At 37.4% G+C, this 13,692-nt stretch overlaps 1 protein-coding gene across 3 annotated transcripts in view; it reads right to left on the reverse strand.

The window, feature by feature from the left end:
• The window catches only part of DMD (dystrophin), a 1,714,964-nt gene that overhangs the window by 623,900 nt on the left and 1,077,372 nt on the right, over positions 1–13,692 (reverse strand). For all 3 annotated transcript variants that reach the window (XM_061178412.1, XM_061178413.1, XM_061178407.1), the window contains one exon: positions 1,638–1,755. In XM_061178412.1, coding sequence (XP_061034395.1) covers positions 1,638–1,755 — 118 coding nt within the window. The remainder of the gene's footprint in view (positions 1–1,637; positions 1,756–13,692) is intronic.

Raw genomic sequence — 13,692 nt, forward strand, 5'->3', positions numbered from 1 at the left:
ACAGTGGCTACTGCCACCTAACTAATACATTAGCATATATCCAAATACATTAGCATATATCCAAATACATTGTTTAATCAACAATAGTTAAAATGTCAAAATCAAGAAGAGTCTATTTTAACTAATATTCGCTACAACTGAAAGGGGAAATGTCTCCAGGAAGTGAATCAAAATGTCCATAATTGCAGACTGAAACCGTCTTTAGTCCTAGTCCTAGTGATTCAGGTCATTAACAAAAACATCAAAACAAGGTGGGACGTGGTAAACATTCTGAAAGGAACACACACTTCTAAGCCAGAAAGAGACATTTGCAAATTCTAAGCTCTGTTCTTTGCTTATTTTGTAAGCTTGAACAATTTAACCATTCTCAGAAACTGTTTCCTCATCTATAAAATGGGGATTATGAAATTTAGCTGACGGGATTTTGTAAAGGTTTTACACACACACGCACACACACACGTACAAATACACACACCACACACAACACGTACTGCCTGATACCTGGGAGGTACTCAATAAAATAAGAGCTATTATCACTATTTACCTAATAAATGTTAAGTATGACTAATAATATTTTCCAAATATTAACCTTCGATTCTGGTTACTCTTTCCCCTCCCCCAACATACTGGCAGCCAGACATTCTGCTTCTACTTCCTTAGGGAAGTGTTGACACAACAGAATGTATATTATGAAGACACAGACTCTTGGTTTTTAAGTTTCAAAAGCCTAAGCCTGGTATAAGACAAAAGCTTTGGAAGGAAAAAAAGATGATTAAACAAAGGTTTTCCCTACTCTTGCACTAGAAAAGATTCCTCTGGATGTGGGAGGGGAAACGAGTGGGCATTGCAGGGGAAGTAAGAAAATTTAATGTTGATATGTATCCCTGGAGGGAAAGGAGGTGGAAGGAAGGGAGGAAACCCAGGGAGATCCAAGAGAATCTGATAGCAGAGGTGACCTGGGCCTTATGTCTGAGGAGAGCCTCTGAGGAAAACAGGATGGAAAGCAGTTTCCCTTACCCTTCCCTCTATCCCTCTTCCTGACCTCATGCACAGTCACTCTGAATCATGCCGTATAAAGAAGAGTAGGTGCAATGTCTAGGCAGATGGGCCTTAAACAGCCTCTCAAAGTTCCCACCCACCCCAGTGTGGCATGAGGAATGGTACAACGATCTCTGATATTACACAATGAGGGCATCCAAGCAGCAGAGAGACGTCTAGATCTGAAAGTGCCACTGCAGACAGGAAACAAAGAAGGTCCAGGAAGCAACTGCCTGCTTGAACCAACAACCAAGGATATGAGGGAAGAGAATGGCATCTCCACGGATGCCAGCCCAGATAAATGACCAGTGAGGGGCAAATGTTCTGCCACATTTATGCTCACCACAGCAGCCCCCCGCCATGCTTTGCAACTACATAAGTCTGGACTGATGAAAATTATATTTTCTCTATTCCACGGAATTACATTCAGTTATTGAAAGGTAACATTATGGACCAAAAATCTTAGTTACAATAGTTTTAATATACAACTGTTTAGACTATTCTTATAAACGTGATGGAGGTTTATGAACTTAAGTCATTATAGAAACTTTTCGTACATGTTTCCTTAAGTTTCACGCGCCCGTTACGAAAAGACTTACTTCGATCAGTAATGATTGTCCTAGCCTCTTGATTGCTGGTCTTGTTTTTCAAATTCTGGGCAGCAGTAATGAGTTCTTCCAACTGGGGGCGCCTCTGTTCCAAATCGTGCAGTGTTGCCTGAAGGAACAGATATAACAATATTGAGGTTCTCCAGCACTGTGCATTCCTTTTATGGAATACAAAGTAAAGTGTAATTTTCAAACCAACCAAAGCACTTTTAGAAATAAAAAAAGATGTTACTAGATATAAATCTCTAATGTGTAAGGCTTTACAGAGAACAATTTAACAAGAAATGTGTTTCATTTTTAGATACCAAAAATATTTCAAGTGAAAATCTTGATTATGGATTTGCTTCACTATTTAAGAGATTAGACAGAGTCATTTCAGAGTACCTGGGTTTACTTAAACCAACATATGAGTGCCATGAGTAAAAAAATGTAATTTTGAATTATGACAATGTATGTAAGAGAAAGACAGCTATCTATACCCGTAATCTCATTCTGTGCAGTGTCAAAATTAAGGTGTATATTTTAGAAACAGAAAAAGCAGAGAAGTGATTTAAGAGATATAACTTACTTAACTTCTTTGTACCTGAAACTCCTCACCTATAAAATGAGGTGATGTAGATGAGCTAAATTAGTCTTTCCCCAAAATCGACTCTAGTAAGAATCACCTGATTCCTTTGCCTCACTTCAGAGTGAATGAATTAGATGGCAGGAGGAGGGCTGGAAATCTGCATTTTTAACAAATTCTCTGCTTAATTTTTATGATCAGGCAAGTTTGGAAAGCATCAGGCTAGAAGTTAATATTTGTATTCTGTCTTACAACTGACTTTAATACTGCTATAATAAAAGTACCAAAGACAATGAAGCCAACAAATATATATATATGTTGGGCTGCACCCGGCAGGCCTACAAGGCCTGCGCTTGCCCAGCCTCAAGACTGAAGAAGGAGCCCGGAGTCAGCAACAGAGACATCAGTGGTTTAATGGATGAGGGAGCTGACCTGTCTGAAGGAAGGTCTTGGAGGCAACACCCCAGCGTGTGTAGCGGACGGCAGGCAGGACATGGCGGCAGTCTTCATTCCCGGTGGGGGAGTGGGGGGGGAGATGGCCAGTTATAGGGGAAATGACATCAGGTGGGCTCATTAGTTACCAGGGAAACCAGTAGAGGGGCACGCCCCTCACCGCCCCTTTGATGAAAACAATCACCAGCTGGGGCCTGGGGCAAGTACGCAGGAAGGTCAGTCACGTGGGTAAGATACAGGCGAAACAGGCACTGGTCGGGCAGGGGATGTACTGAGAGCAAGAGAACAGCCATCTTGAGTGGTCTGACCATACAATATATATTTAATTATAGGTAGCAACGTCCTCCTTCCCTCAAGTGTCCATCTATTGACTCTGTCATCTACTCTCTCTACACTAAGGGCACAAATCCCAGTGATATTTACAAAGAAGTTTCAGGAAAAGTAAGGTACCTCCCTTGTTCTTGTACTAAAACTGAATACATTTTATTGGTTGTTATTAGTTTAAAACCAGTATGTGACAGATGTTTTACACATGTTTTCTCATTTTTAGTCTCCTAATAACCACACTAATAACTAAGCCAGAAGTCTTTATGGTTTTAAATCTTATGCTCTTTCTACTACCACATGAGGCCAATGAAAGTGAAGAGGTGAAATGTGGTAGATGGTAATGTTTATGAAAATCAGTTATCTACTATGCCCTTTGACTGGTGCTGATTTTCTAAACACTTTTGTATTTAGAAAGGCCAAATTTTGATCATTCTGCAGTGTTTTTTTGTGAAGAGGTAGGGAGGTAGGCCTCGTGATTTGAGCTCAATTGCTTTTAGTAGTGTTAAAATAATGGGAAGAACTTATCCAAACATCACACATCTATTTTGAGCATTTTCCCCTCTCTATTGAAAAATTGGAGGGGTTAACTTTTAACAAATTTTCCACATTTGTAAGCTGTGATTGCTCAGAAGAAAAATCCAATTTTCAGGTTTCTAACTTTTATGGTTTCTTTACACAAAAGTGTGTTTGAAATATGGAACAAATTGCCAAAGACAGCTACTGACGTAAGTGGCATAAGTCAGCTGGAGAGTACTGAATAAATTCTAAAGTAGGAACCATATAGTAGCAGACAGAGTTTACGAAATAAGATGTTTTCCAGGATTAGAATGTTACACTCTGGTCACCTGTGACACAGCAAGCTCAGAAGGTACTTTGGAATTCCTGACTCTTAAATGTTTAATACATTCAATAATACATTTTTAAAAAACAGACTTACCCAGAAACCATAAAGTCAAATCTTCCCCTCTATATACACATAGCTAGCAAAGTACACAATTTCATTCATTTACTCACTCACCTTTTTCATTTTATAAATATCAAGTGTAGGCACTGTTTTAGGTGTTATGGATATAGCAGTGAATGAATACATTAGGTATGTTTTATGCAATTTAAATAAAACTTTGTGTTTTCTGATACTTGGAAATTTTTATATAGCAAAGATTATCTTTATCATCATTTTTTCTTTGATTTAATATTAATCCATCCTCAAACAACCAGGCCATTCTTTGCTTCTAAATTCTGGATACATAACCCAATGATGGCTATACTTTTCCCATTCTTTTAGGATTATAAAGTTCGTTTAAGAAGTCTGTTGTAGAAGTAACTTGATCAACTTTAATCTGAACCTTACCAGGCTCTAAATTAAACCTGACCACAATGAACAGCTTTTACTGCTGAAATTAGCAAGCATGTCAATTTAGACTTAAAACCAGCCATTTTCCTCTCTAATGAACAAAATAGGTCTCAGGGTACTGTGAAACCTGTTCTCTAGTTGGGTAATTCTCTAATTCTGCTGACAGACACATGCTTTATAAGCACCTGAGAAGATTATTAATGACATCCTTGGAAGCAGCCTCCTTAAAAATCTAAGGAGATTCACAACTGCAATAAAACTATGCCTTTCTAAAAGATTTCAAAACAAAACTGTAACTTTATCCCACTTTTTGGTCAACACATACAAACGTCCATTTCAAAAAAGAAAATGTACAATAATAATAATTATGTGTGTATGTATATATATGGAATTTATGAGATGCTAATATGCTAATTAAATAGTGGTTTCTCAGTAGACCAGAATGGGAATTTTCTTCTTCGATTTTCCTTCCAGAAATAAAGGGAAGGATCTGAATATGGCATTCATTTAATACTTTTTGTTAAGCTTTATGCAAACAGTGACTGAAGTACCTTCTTGCTAAAAAACAGGACACGTGCACGCAATGAGAGGAACAATTATTTTTTCTTTTCATTTGGTTTTCTTTTGAGTGTACTCTATTTATTTGCTATTACAATTTCTTTAATTTTATAATCCCATAACTTCTCAAATACAATGACCTTCATCTCTATTCCATTGAGCCACCCACAGATGAGAGAACACCTTACATCTAATCATTACTCAAACTACCCACTTCCAAAATATCCATCTACAAAATTCTGTTCTCTGCCCCCAATCTGGTGCTCATACCAGATGCTGCTCTCTCAGAAACACTGTTTCTACTCTAATCTTCATCCTCATATGACCTCCAGTTGTCTTCTATTGTTCAATTTCTTTATTCTAGGTTTAGTGGTCTATATTTGTCATACTAAACAAGTAGAATGCTAATTATGCTTATTTTTCTGATATGAGCTCAGATACTTATAACTTAAGTGAACAAAACTAGAACTATTACATGCTTAACAGTACCTAAGCATGATAATTGAGCACATCTACAGGGATCTATCATTCTGGAAGAAACAAACACAAGGGAAGAAAGGAATCAGTGCTATTTCTAAGGAGTCATAAGCCAGCTACCGGGCTTTACTAAAAACAGCTTACCCCTTGGAGATGAGAATTCATCATGGATTCCACTAGCTGAGCAAAGATGGAGAAAAAAAAAAATCTTCAAATACAAAGTAAATCAAAAGTCGTTAATCCTACCAAGTCTCCCCAGGGTTGACAGAAATGGTTATAAATAGCAATTCTATGAAAAAGGGAGTTAATCAATGGAGCCATGCGTACTAGAAGTAGGTCATTTTAGGCTCTTAGAAAGAATTACACTTCGTAATGCTATTTGTTAAAATGAAATACTACCTAAATAATACTCAAATAGAAAACTCTATATGTGTAGTTGAATATTTAGTATTTGTATGTCTTAGACCTTAACCAGAAACTTGTTACATTTTTAGTATTTTTCTACAAAAATCAACAATCTTCACATAGTTAACTTTAGAACAAAGGCCCATGGTGATTTTCACTTGTTGCCATTTTCAGGAAATAAGCATGAATTCAACTTACATGTAATGTAAAAATGGAGACCTTATAGTCTTTTATTTACAATTTAAAAAATTAACATTAAAGATTGACAAGGTGAGAGAGTTTACAGAACTACTTTATGTATGGAAGAAAATAAGCATTTAAGTCAGGTAGGTCCTAAATTGTAGCCTTTCTAGTAACTGAAAGACATTTACCCAGTGCTGATGCTAATCATCTGTCTAGCTTTCAACTGCCTCCCGGAGGGCCTTAATTCTGGCTTCTATTCTTGCATTCGGCTGCCTCTCCAAATAGATTGGCTAAACCCAAAGTTGTCTTTCTTGTCCTCCACTTCCTCACTTCTCATTTACATTTTAAACTGGCCTGGATATTTTCCTGCTGGGCCTAACTTTTCTACTTCTCTGAATGTTCTACCAGCATCTCGGTTGGCAACTTCTTCACAAGCACCTTCTAACTGTGGTTATCCTTTTGTCCTTCATTCCCTCAAGAAATACTTTTTAAAAAAGCATTTTACTTTTATATAATCTAGAAGTTACAGAAAATTTGTAAGAATGGTCAAAGAACTCACACATACCCTTCACCCAGATTCACTAATTGTTAATATTTTGCCACATTTTATCATTTATCATTCTATCATTACATATACACATAATATCTGTGTATGTAATATTATATATATTCTCTTCTGAACCATTTGAGAATAATCTGCAGATAGCATGCCCTTTACTCCTAGATACTTCAGTGTTTATTTTTTGAAAGCAAATGCATTCTCTTACACAACCTCAGCTCAATTTCTAGTTCAGGAAATTTACCATGGCTTTGGTACTATAATCTAATCTATATTCTTTATTCATAGTATAAAAATTACTCCTTTAATTGCCTTTCATTGACTGGTCCAGCCTCATGCGTTGCATTTAGTTGTCCTATCTCTTTAGTCACCTTTAATCTGAAATAGTTCTTTGCCTTTCTTTGAACTTCATATCACTGATTATTTTGAAGAATACAAGCCAGGTATTTTGCAGAATGTACCCCAATTTGGGTTTCAGCAAATACTTTTATATATTTATGTTATGTCAGTCATTGAGCTAGTCATAGGAGATATAGCAGTGAAGGAGGAAAAATTATTATTCTCAAGTGAAAAATGAACTAGTAGTGAGGAGAGGCAGTAAATAAGCAATTATAATAAACTGAGGTGAGTATTACAATAGGGGTAGCACAGGGAGTTATCAAAGCATACAGCAGAGATATCTAACCAAATTTAGGGTGTCAAGGAGAGTCTTCTGAAAGAAGTGGAGCTGGTTCTCAGGTCTTCTTTATCTAAATTACACAATTTTCTTGTGTGCCTAAGCTCCATTTTTTAAAGTTTTTTTTCAGCTTTATTTGGGTAGATTTGACAAATAGAAATTGTATCTAAAAGTATACAACTTGTTTTGATATATGTATACATTGTGAAATGATCACCACAATCAAACTAGTTAACATATCCATCATCTCACATAGTTACCTTGTGTGTGTGTGTGTGATGAGGACACTTAAGATCTATGCTCTTAGCAAATTTCAAGTGTACACTATTAGTAACTATAGTTACCATGCTTTACATTAGATGTCTAGAACTTATTCATCTTATAACTGGAAGTTTGTAGCCTATGACCAAGATCATCCCATTTCCCTCATCCCGCAGCTCTTGACAACCATCATTCTACTCTGTTTCTCAGAGTTCAACCGTTTTTAGATTCCACATATAAGTAAGATTTTACAGTATTTGTCTTTCTGTGTCTGGCTTATTTCACTTAGTATAATGTCTTCCAAGTTCATCCATGTTGTCAAAAATGGCAGGATCTCCCCCTTCTTAAGGCTTAATAATATCCAATGTATATATACCTATACCACAATTTCTTTATCCATTCATCCACTGATGGACATTTAAGTTGTTTACATATCTTGGCTATTGTGAATAATGCTGCAGTGAACATGGGAGTGCAGATATCTCTTTGGGATCCCGACTCCATTTCCTTTAGATATAAACCCAGAAGTGAGACTGCTGGATCACATGGTATTTCTATTTTTAATCTTCTGAGGAACCTCGTTACCAACAGTGTACGAGGGTTCTCTTTTCTCCATACCCTCACCAACAGTTGTAATCTCTTGTCTTTTTGATCAGAGCCATTCTAACAGGTGTGAGGTAATTTTCACTGTGAGTTTGATTTGCATTTCCCTGATGATGAGTGATGTTGAGCACCTTCTCATAGACCCGTTGGCCATTTGGATGTCTTCTTTGGAAAAATGTTTATTCAGGTCCTCTGCCCAATTTTAAATCTGATTATTATTATTATTTTACTCTTGAGTTGTATGAGTTCCTTATACATTTTGGATCTTAAACCCTTATCAGATACATGGTTTGCAAATACTTTCTCTCATTCCATAGGTTGCCTTCTCATTCTGTTGATTTTTTCCTTTGCTGTGCATAAGCATTTTTAGTTTGATGCAATCCCACTAGTCTATTTTTGCTTTTGTTGCCTGTGATTTTGGTGTCATATCCAAAAAATAATTGCCTAGGCTAATGTCAAGAAGCTTTCTTCCTGTTTTCTTCTAGTAGTTTTACGCTTTCACATCTTTAAGTGCCATTGCTGCTAATACCCACTGTGGTGGCCCCGAGAAAGTGCAAGCCTGTTATGACTGAGATCTAAATGATTGAGGACTTTAGCTGCTGCATTTGGAAATCCATCACTACATTGGAGAGAAGAAGCCAAGCCTCCCACAGACTGCTCCCCACCAATGACTGAGTGTGATGAAGATACTAAAGCAGAGTCTTTCTTGGGAGAGCTGGGGCTCCTCTGGCTGACTGCAGCTCCATGTCTCCCTGACAGCTTTGCTGAACCTTCCTCAGACTGTACACTGGGGTACTTCTACCCAATTTTCTCTCCCTTTTTCCTTCATTTCGTGTCAGACTTGCATTTTGGTTTAATGGCTGTCCCACCTTCCCTGGCTTCCTGTCTATTTCCTTTCACACTGATATTTTCTCTAATAAAATAATTTCCTGTTTAATCCTGTCTTGGGACGTTTAAACTCAGGCCCCAGCTAACACACCCACTTTTGCCCTTCTAATCCCTAAACCTCTCATCAGCTCTTCAGATCCACATAATATGGTGACCCCATGATATTACCATCTGGATGTATAGTTCACAATTTCTGGACATTATTAATCTAACTCTTAAGATTCAAGTGAATTAGTATTTTTAAATTAGCTGTATTAAAAACCACTGCTACTTTTTTTTAAAGGGCATGACCATTATTTTCAATGAGCCTAGACGTTAACTGAAGGAAAACAAGATTATTTATATGTGTTACATGGTGATGGGGATGGTTCCGTTCTACGCCTGTAGCTCAAGAACACTGGGATATCAAAGCAAGACACCAGGAATCCTGAAAGACATGACAAAAGGAACTTTGGGGCAAGTTTTCTGACTACGGAAGATAGCAAAGCTAAGACAAAAAAAAAAGTAAAGTCTTTCTGAGTCAGAATTGCCCTGGGTAGGCAGAGACCCCAAGCAGGGCCAGCTTCACGGGCATGCAACTTAAAAGTGGCTGCACTGGGCTCTGCAAATAGAAGGGCCCCTTACTTGGTTTATGCTGCTGTTGCCATCTTGAAATTCTTTATTATTTTTTAACAAGGGGCCCTGCATTTTCATTTGTCATTGGGGCTCACAAATTATGTAGCCAATCCTGACCTTAACCCTGAAGTGAGCAGAGAATAATAGTTGTGTATCTTTCCTGAAGTGATGGCGAAGAACACACTTAAATGCAAATTATGTCAATCAAATGCCTCTTGCTTAGTTCCTGAGAACTTGTTCTAAATTTCTGTAAGGAGCAATCATGAAGCTAAAAAATACATATTTGAGAAAAAAAAATATCTTTTGGTCAGGAAAAGCAGAACAGGACACTTGGCGGTCCTCTGAGATGGGACCCTTTTACTACCAATGGTTATTGGGGAAGCAAAGTCACTGTGATTGTAGAAGTGAAGCAGGGGACTTGACCTATCCCAAAAGTGGTGAATCATCTGAGAAAATAATTTGGGACCAAAAGGGGAACCTGTGGTTCCGGCAACAATAATGGCCACTGGGATCTCAAATTCCATTTCCCGTTTTAGCTAAGTATTAGTTTTACCTAAGGCTAGGGTGGCCTTGGGAAATACCTGGGAAACAGCTAATCCCACAGTTACTAACCTGCAAATGCCAAGCACTCGGCTAATACACATAGAAAGATAAAACTTGGCCTCTTTTCTCAAGGAACTCATAATCTAGCAAAAACTAAAGACTCATAAAGAACTAATACAGTGGGAAATAATATTAACAACAACAACAATACTTGCTATTGAGCACTTACTATGCACCGGAAGAATCTATCACAGATTAGTGGTTATGGGAATGGATTCTGGAGTAAGGCTGCCTGGGTTTGAATCCTGGCTGCCATCTACTTGGTTTCTTATTTTCAGCAAGTTACTTAACTACTCTCTTCTTTATTTCTACCACTAAAATGAAAATAATAAGAGTATCTACCTCTTAAGTTTGTTATGAGAATTACTCGGGTTAATATTTATAAAATGCTTGGAACATTTCTTGTTGCATAATAAGAACAAAGTTCTAAAGAAAAAATTAATTTCATCTTCATCATACTCTAAGAGGTAGGTACTATTTGCTTCTTTTATTATCCCTAGTTTACAGATAAGGAAAATGAAAGTAAAGGAAGCAATTCGTCCAGGATCACAGGTTAATAAGTGGTAGAACTTCGAATACAAGCAATTTGGCCCCAGGGTTCACACACTTAAAAGCTATGATATTAGGATATAGTTACAAAGTACCTATGCTATAGTATAATATAGTATAGCTATCATATAGTATGATATAATTATTATACAGGTGTGATTAAATGGGACAAGAGCATTGAAACAGGATCATGCAAGGGGAAATTATCTATTCAGCTGATTAACTGATTAACTACTGAATCAGTCAGGGTTCCTGCAATAAGCAAATGGCTCATATACACTACTCTATATGAAATAGATAACTAATAAGGACCTACTATATAGCACAGGGAACTCTACTCAATACTCTGTAATGGCCTATATGGGAAAAGAATCTAAAAAAAGAGTGGATATATGTATATGTATAACTGATTCACTTTGCTGTACACCTGAAACTAACACACTTTGTAAATCAACTATAGTCCAATAACAATTAAAAAAAAAAAATTGGGATGGGAAGCCTTTCCTCCTCAAGGCCTGAAAGGCTAACTAGAGGGTGCCTTTAATAGAAGCTGAGAAGTAGCTGCAGGGAGAGGACCTCGATAGGAGCTGTGGCTGTCAGTAAAGGAACCTAGTCATCCCCTGACTCACTCTCCTGTCACCCTCTGCTCCGCTGGTGCCTCCCATTAGGAGGACGCAACCCATGGGTCAGCAAGCCCGCTGCTGCTGGCCATGTTATTCGTCCTCCCAGGGTAGAACAGGAAGTTAGAAAGTGGATCTGAGAAACTGTGAAGCAAAAGTACCAAAGTGAATGGTAAAGGTAAAAACAACCACTAAAAGGAATCAGTGAGGGGAGTAACCATATATGAGAATTCTCAGGAAAGACTTCATAGCAGAGATGGCGCTGCACTTGAACCTTGGAAGATTTGGCTAGGTCATGGAGTGGGGGGCATTATTAGGGAATGGAAAGCAGGAGCAAAGGCATGGAAATGAAACAAAGCCTCAGCTGGGCTGGCTGGTGTCTAGGATTCATTGGAAATAATGGGAGATAAGCTTAGATAGGTATAGTGGAAGTAGTTTGTGGTTGGCTTTTTAAAAATCAGTTTGGATTTTATCATGAGGAAATGGGAAACAATGAAGACTAGAAAAACTGAAGCTATGGGAGCCAAGATTTTTGTAATCCTTTGGACACCTTATTCTTTCTGGCTGGAATACCTTCCTCGGTTCTTAGTCCTCTCCTGGGAATACAGTCAACAGAAAACCGTAAATAAAAGTGTTGATTGACCAACTGACTGGACACAATAAGGGGAAACAGTGAAACAAGAAAGAAAATTACAAGATAAATTCCACACTGGAAGGGTGTGGGAATTACTAGAACACACATCCTTGTTTCGGGCAGTGTTTATCAGTATTATAAATATTACTGATCATTTGGCCAACTTTAAAAACAAAAAAAGTGATAGATACCTAAGAAATGTGCCTCAGCCTCCCAAATTTGAGGCCTTTCTTATAATGGTCTAATACAAACTAATCTGCTATTAGTATGTTATTTTTTAAAATAAATTCTTTCCTTTTGTTGAAAAAGAGATTATGATGATCATTTCCAAGTTATTCTGTCACAGAAAACTTAAAGGATTGATTTACTTGTCATTTCATAAAACCCTTAACATGCAAAAAATGAAACTTCTTTCAGTTATACAAGCCAGTAAGTAAATGTGGTCTAAATTGGGGATCTTGAAATATAATCTGAAAGTCAAGAAGAAAGAAGAATTTCAGGCTACAATTTGTTGATAATGATTTGCAAATACAGTTCTAAGCTGATAGAAAGGGTGCTGACATTTTTAGCCATTCACCATTAGATCTATTAGTTATTCTCCACTGTTCACATGTCTTGAAACCCTATTGTTCTGTAAATTTAGCATATTGACAGAGGATAATTGGGGCAGTTTTAAGACAAGTTTTTGTCACATGTATCACATTTGTGGCCTTCTGATATTTTGACCCAATAAAATAAGTGATATAATTTCTTTTTCACCCCTACATATATTTTAGAAGAAACGGAAAACCAAAACCATTTTACAATATACGTATTTTGGAATTATTCCTGCTCAAACTTTTCATTATTCATTTCTTGTTCTAGCTTGAAAAACACCATTTTTGAATCATTTTAACTTCAACTGGTCAGGATAAATTTTCTTTTATCTAATCAGAGTACCCTATACAGCAAATTGAATTATAAGTGAACCAAATTAATAAAATGGAGGATAAATTACATAACATGAATAGTGAAATGTAACTATCTGAGGGCATTATTTCTAACATTTTGCCTTGTACAGAACCTCCTGATTTTGCGTCCGAAAGATGTTGTCCAAAGCCTGTATAAACCCCAGATTAAGGAGGCTAGAGCTGACAGATAATTGAGCACCGGTCAATCAAATGGGCAGGAAATATTTATTGACAATATTCTATGCACAATACACCACAGTAGGGCATGTATCTTGTGGGTGATAGAGGATGGCATAAAAGAGCATCCCCGGTGAATTCAATGAACTTGCGATGCAATTAGGGAGACGACCTTCAGGCCTACGCACGCGTGCTCACACATGCAGTTAGCCAATTATAGAAGATAATATGTAAATGACAAACGCAATAGTCCATAGACTGCAGACTCTATGCTAACGAGATTCTGAAGAATCGGATTTTAAGATGAGCACGTTCAGGGGAAATGCCACAGAGGACCAGGAACCTGGCCTATAACTTGGAGGATGAACAGGATCGATAGATAACGACCTAGTGATGAGAGAGAGGGGGATTCCAGGACAAGGACTGAGTTCAAACCAATGTATGGAGGTCTGAATACGCTAGGGTGATTGGGCAAAAGTGGGGAGGGCAACTCTGTAGTGAGTAGAGAATTATGATGAGTGTGATCAAGTTGGGAAGGGAGGCTGGGGCTCTGAATGCCGGATGAATGAGTAAGGACATTATGTTGAAG

Source organism: Eubalaena glacialis, chromosome X (assembly GCF_028564815.1).
Source record: "Eubalaena glacialis isolate mEubGla1 chromosome X, mEubGla1.1.hap2.+ XY, whole genome shotgun sequence".
In the NCBI taxonomy this organism is placed as follows: Eukaryota; Metazoa; Chordata; class Mammalia; order Artiodactyla; family Balaenidae; genus Eubalaena; species Eubalaena glacialis.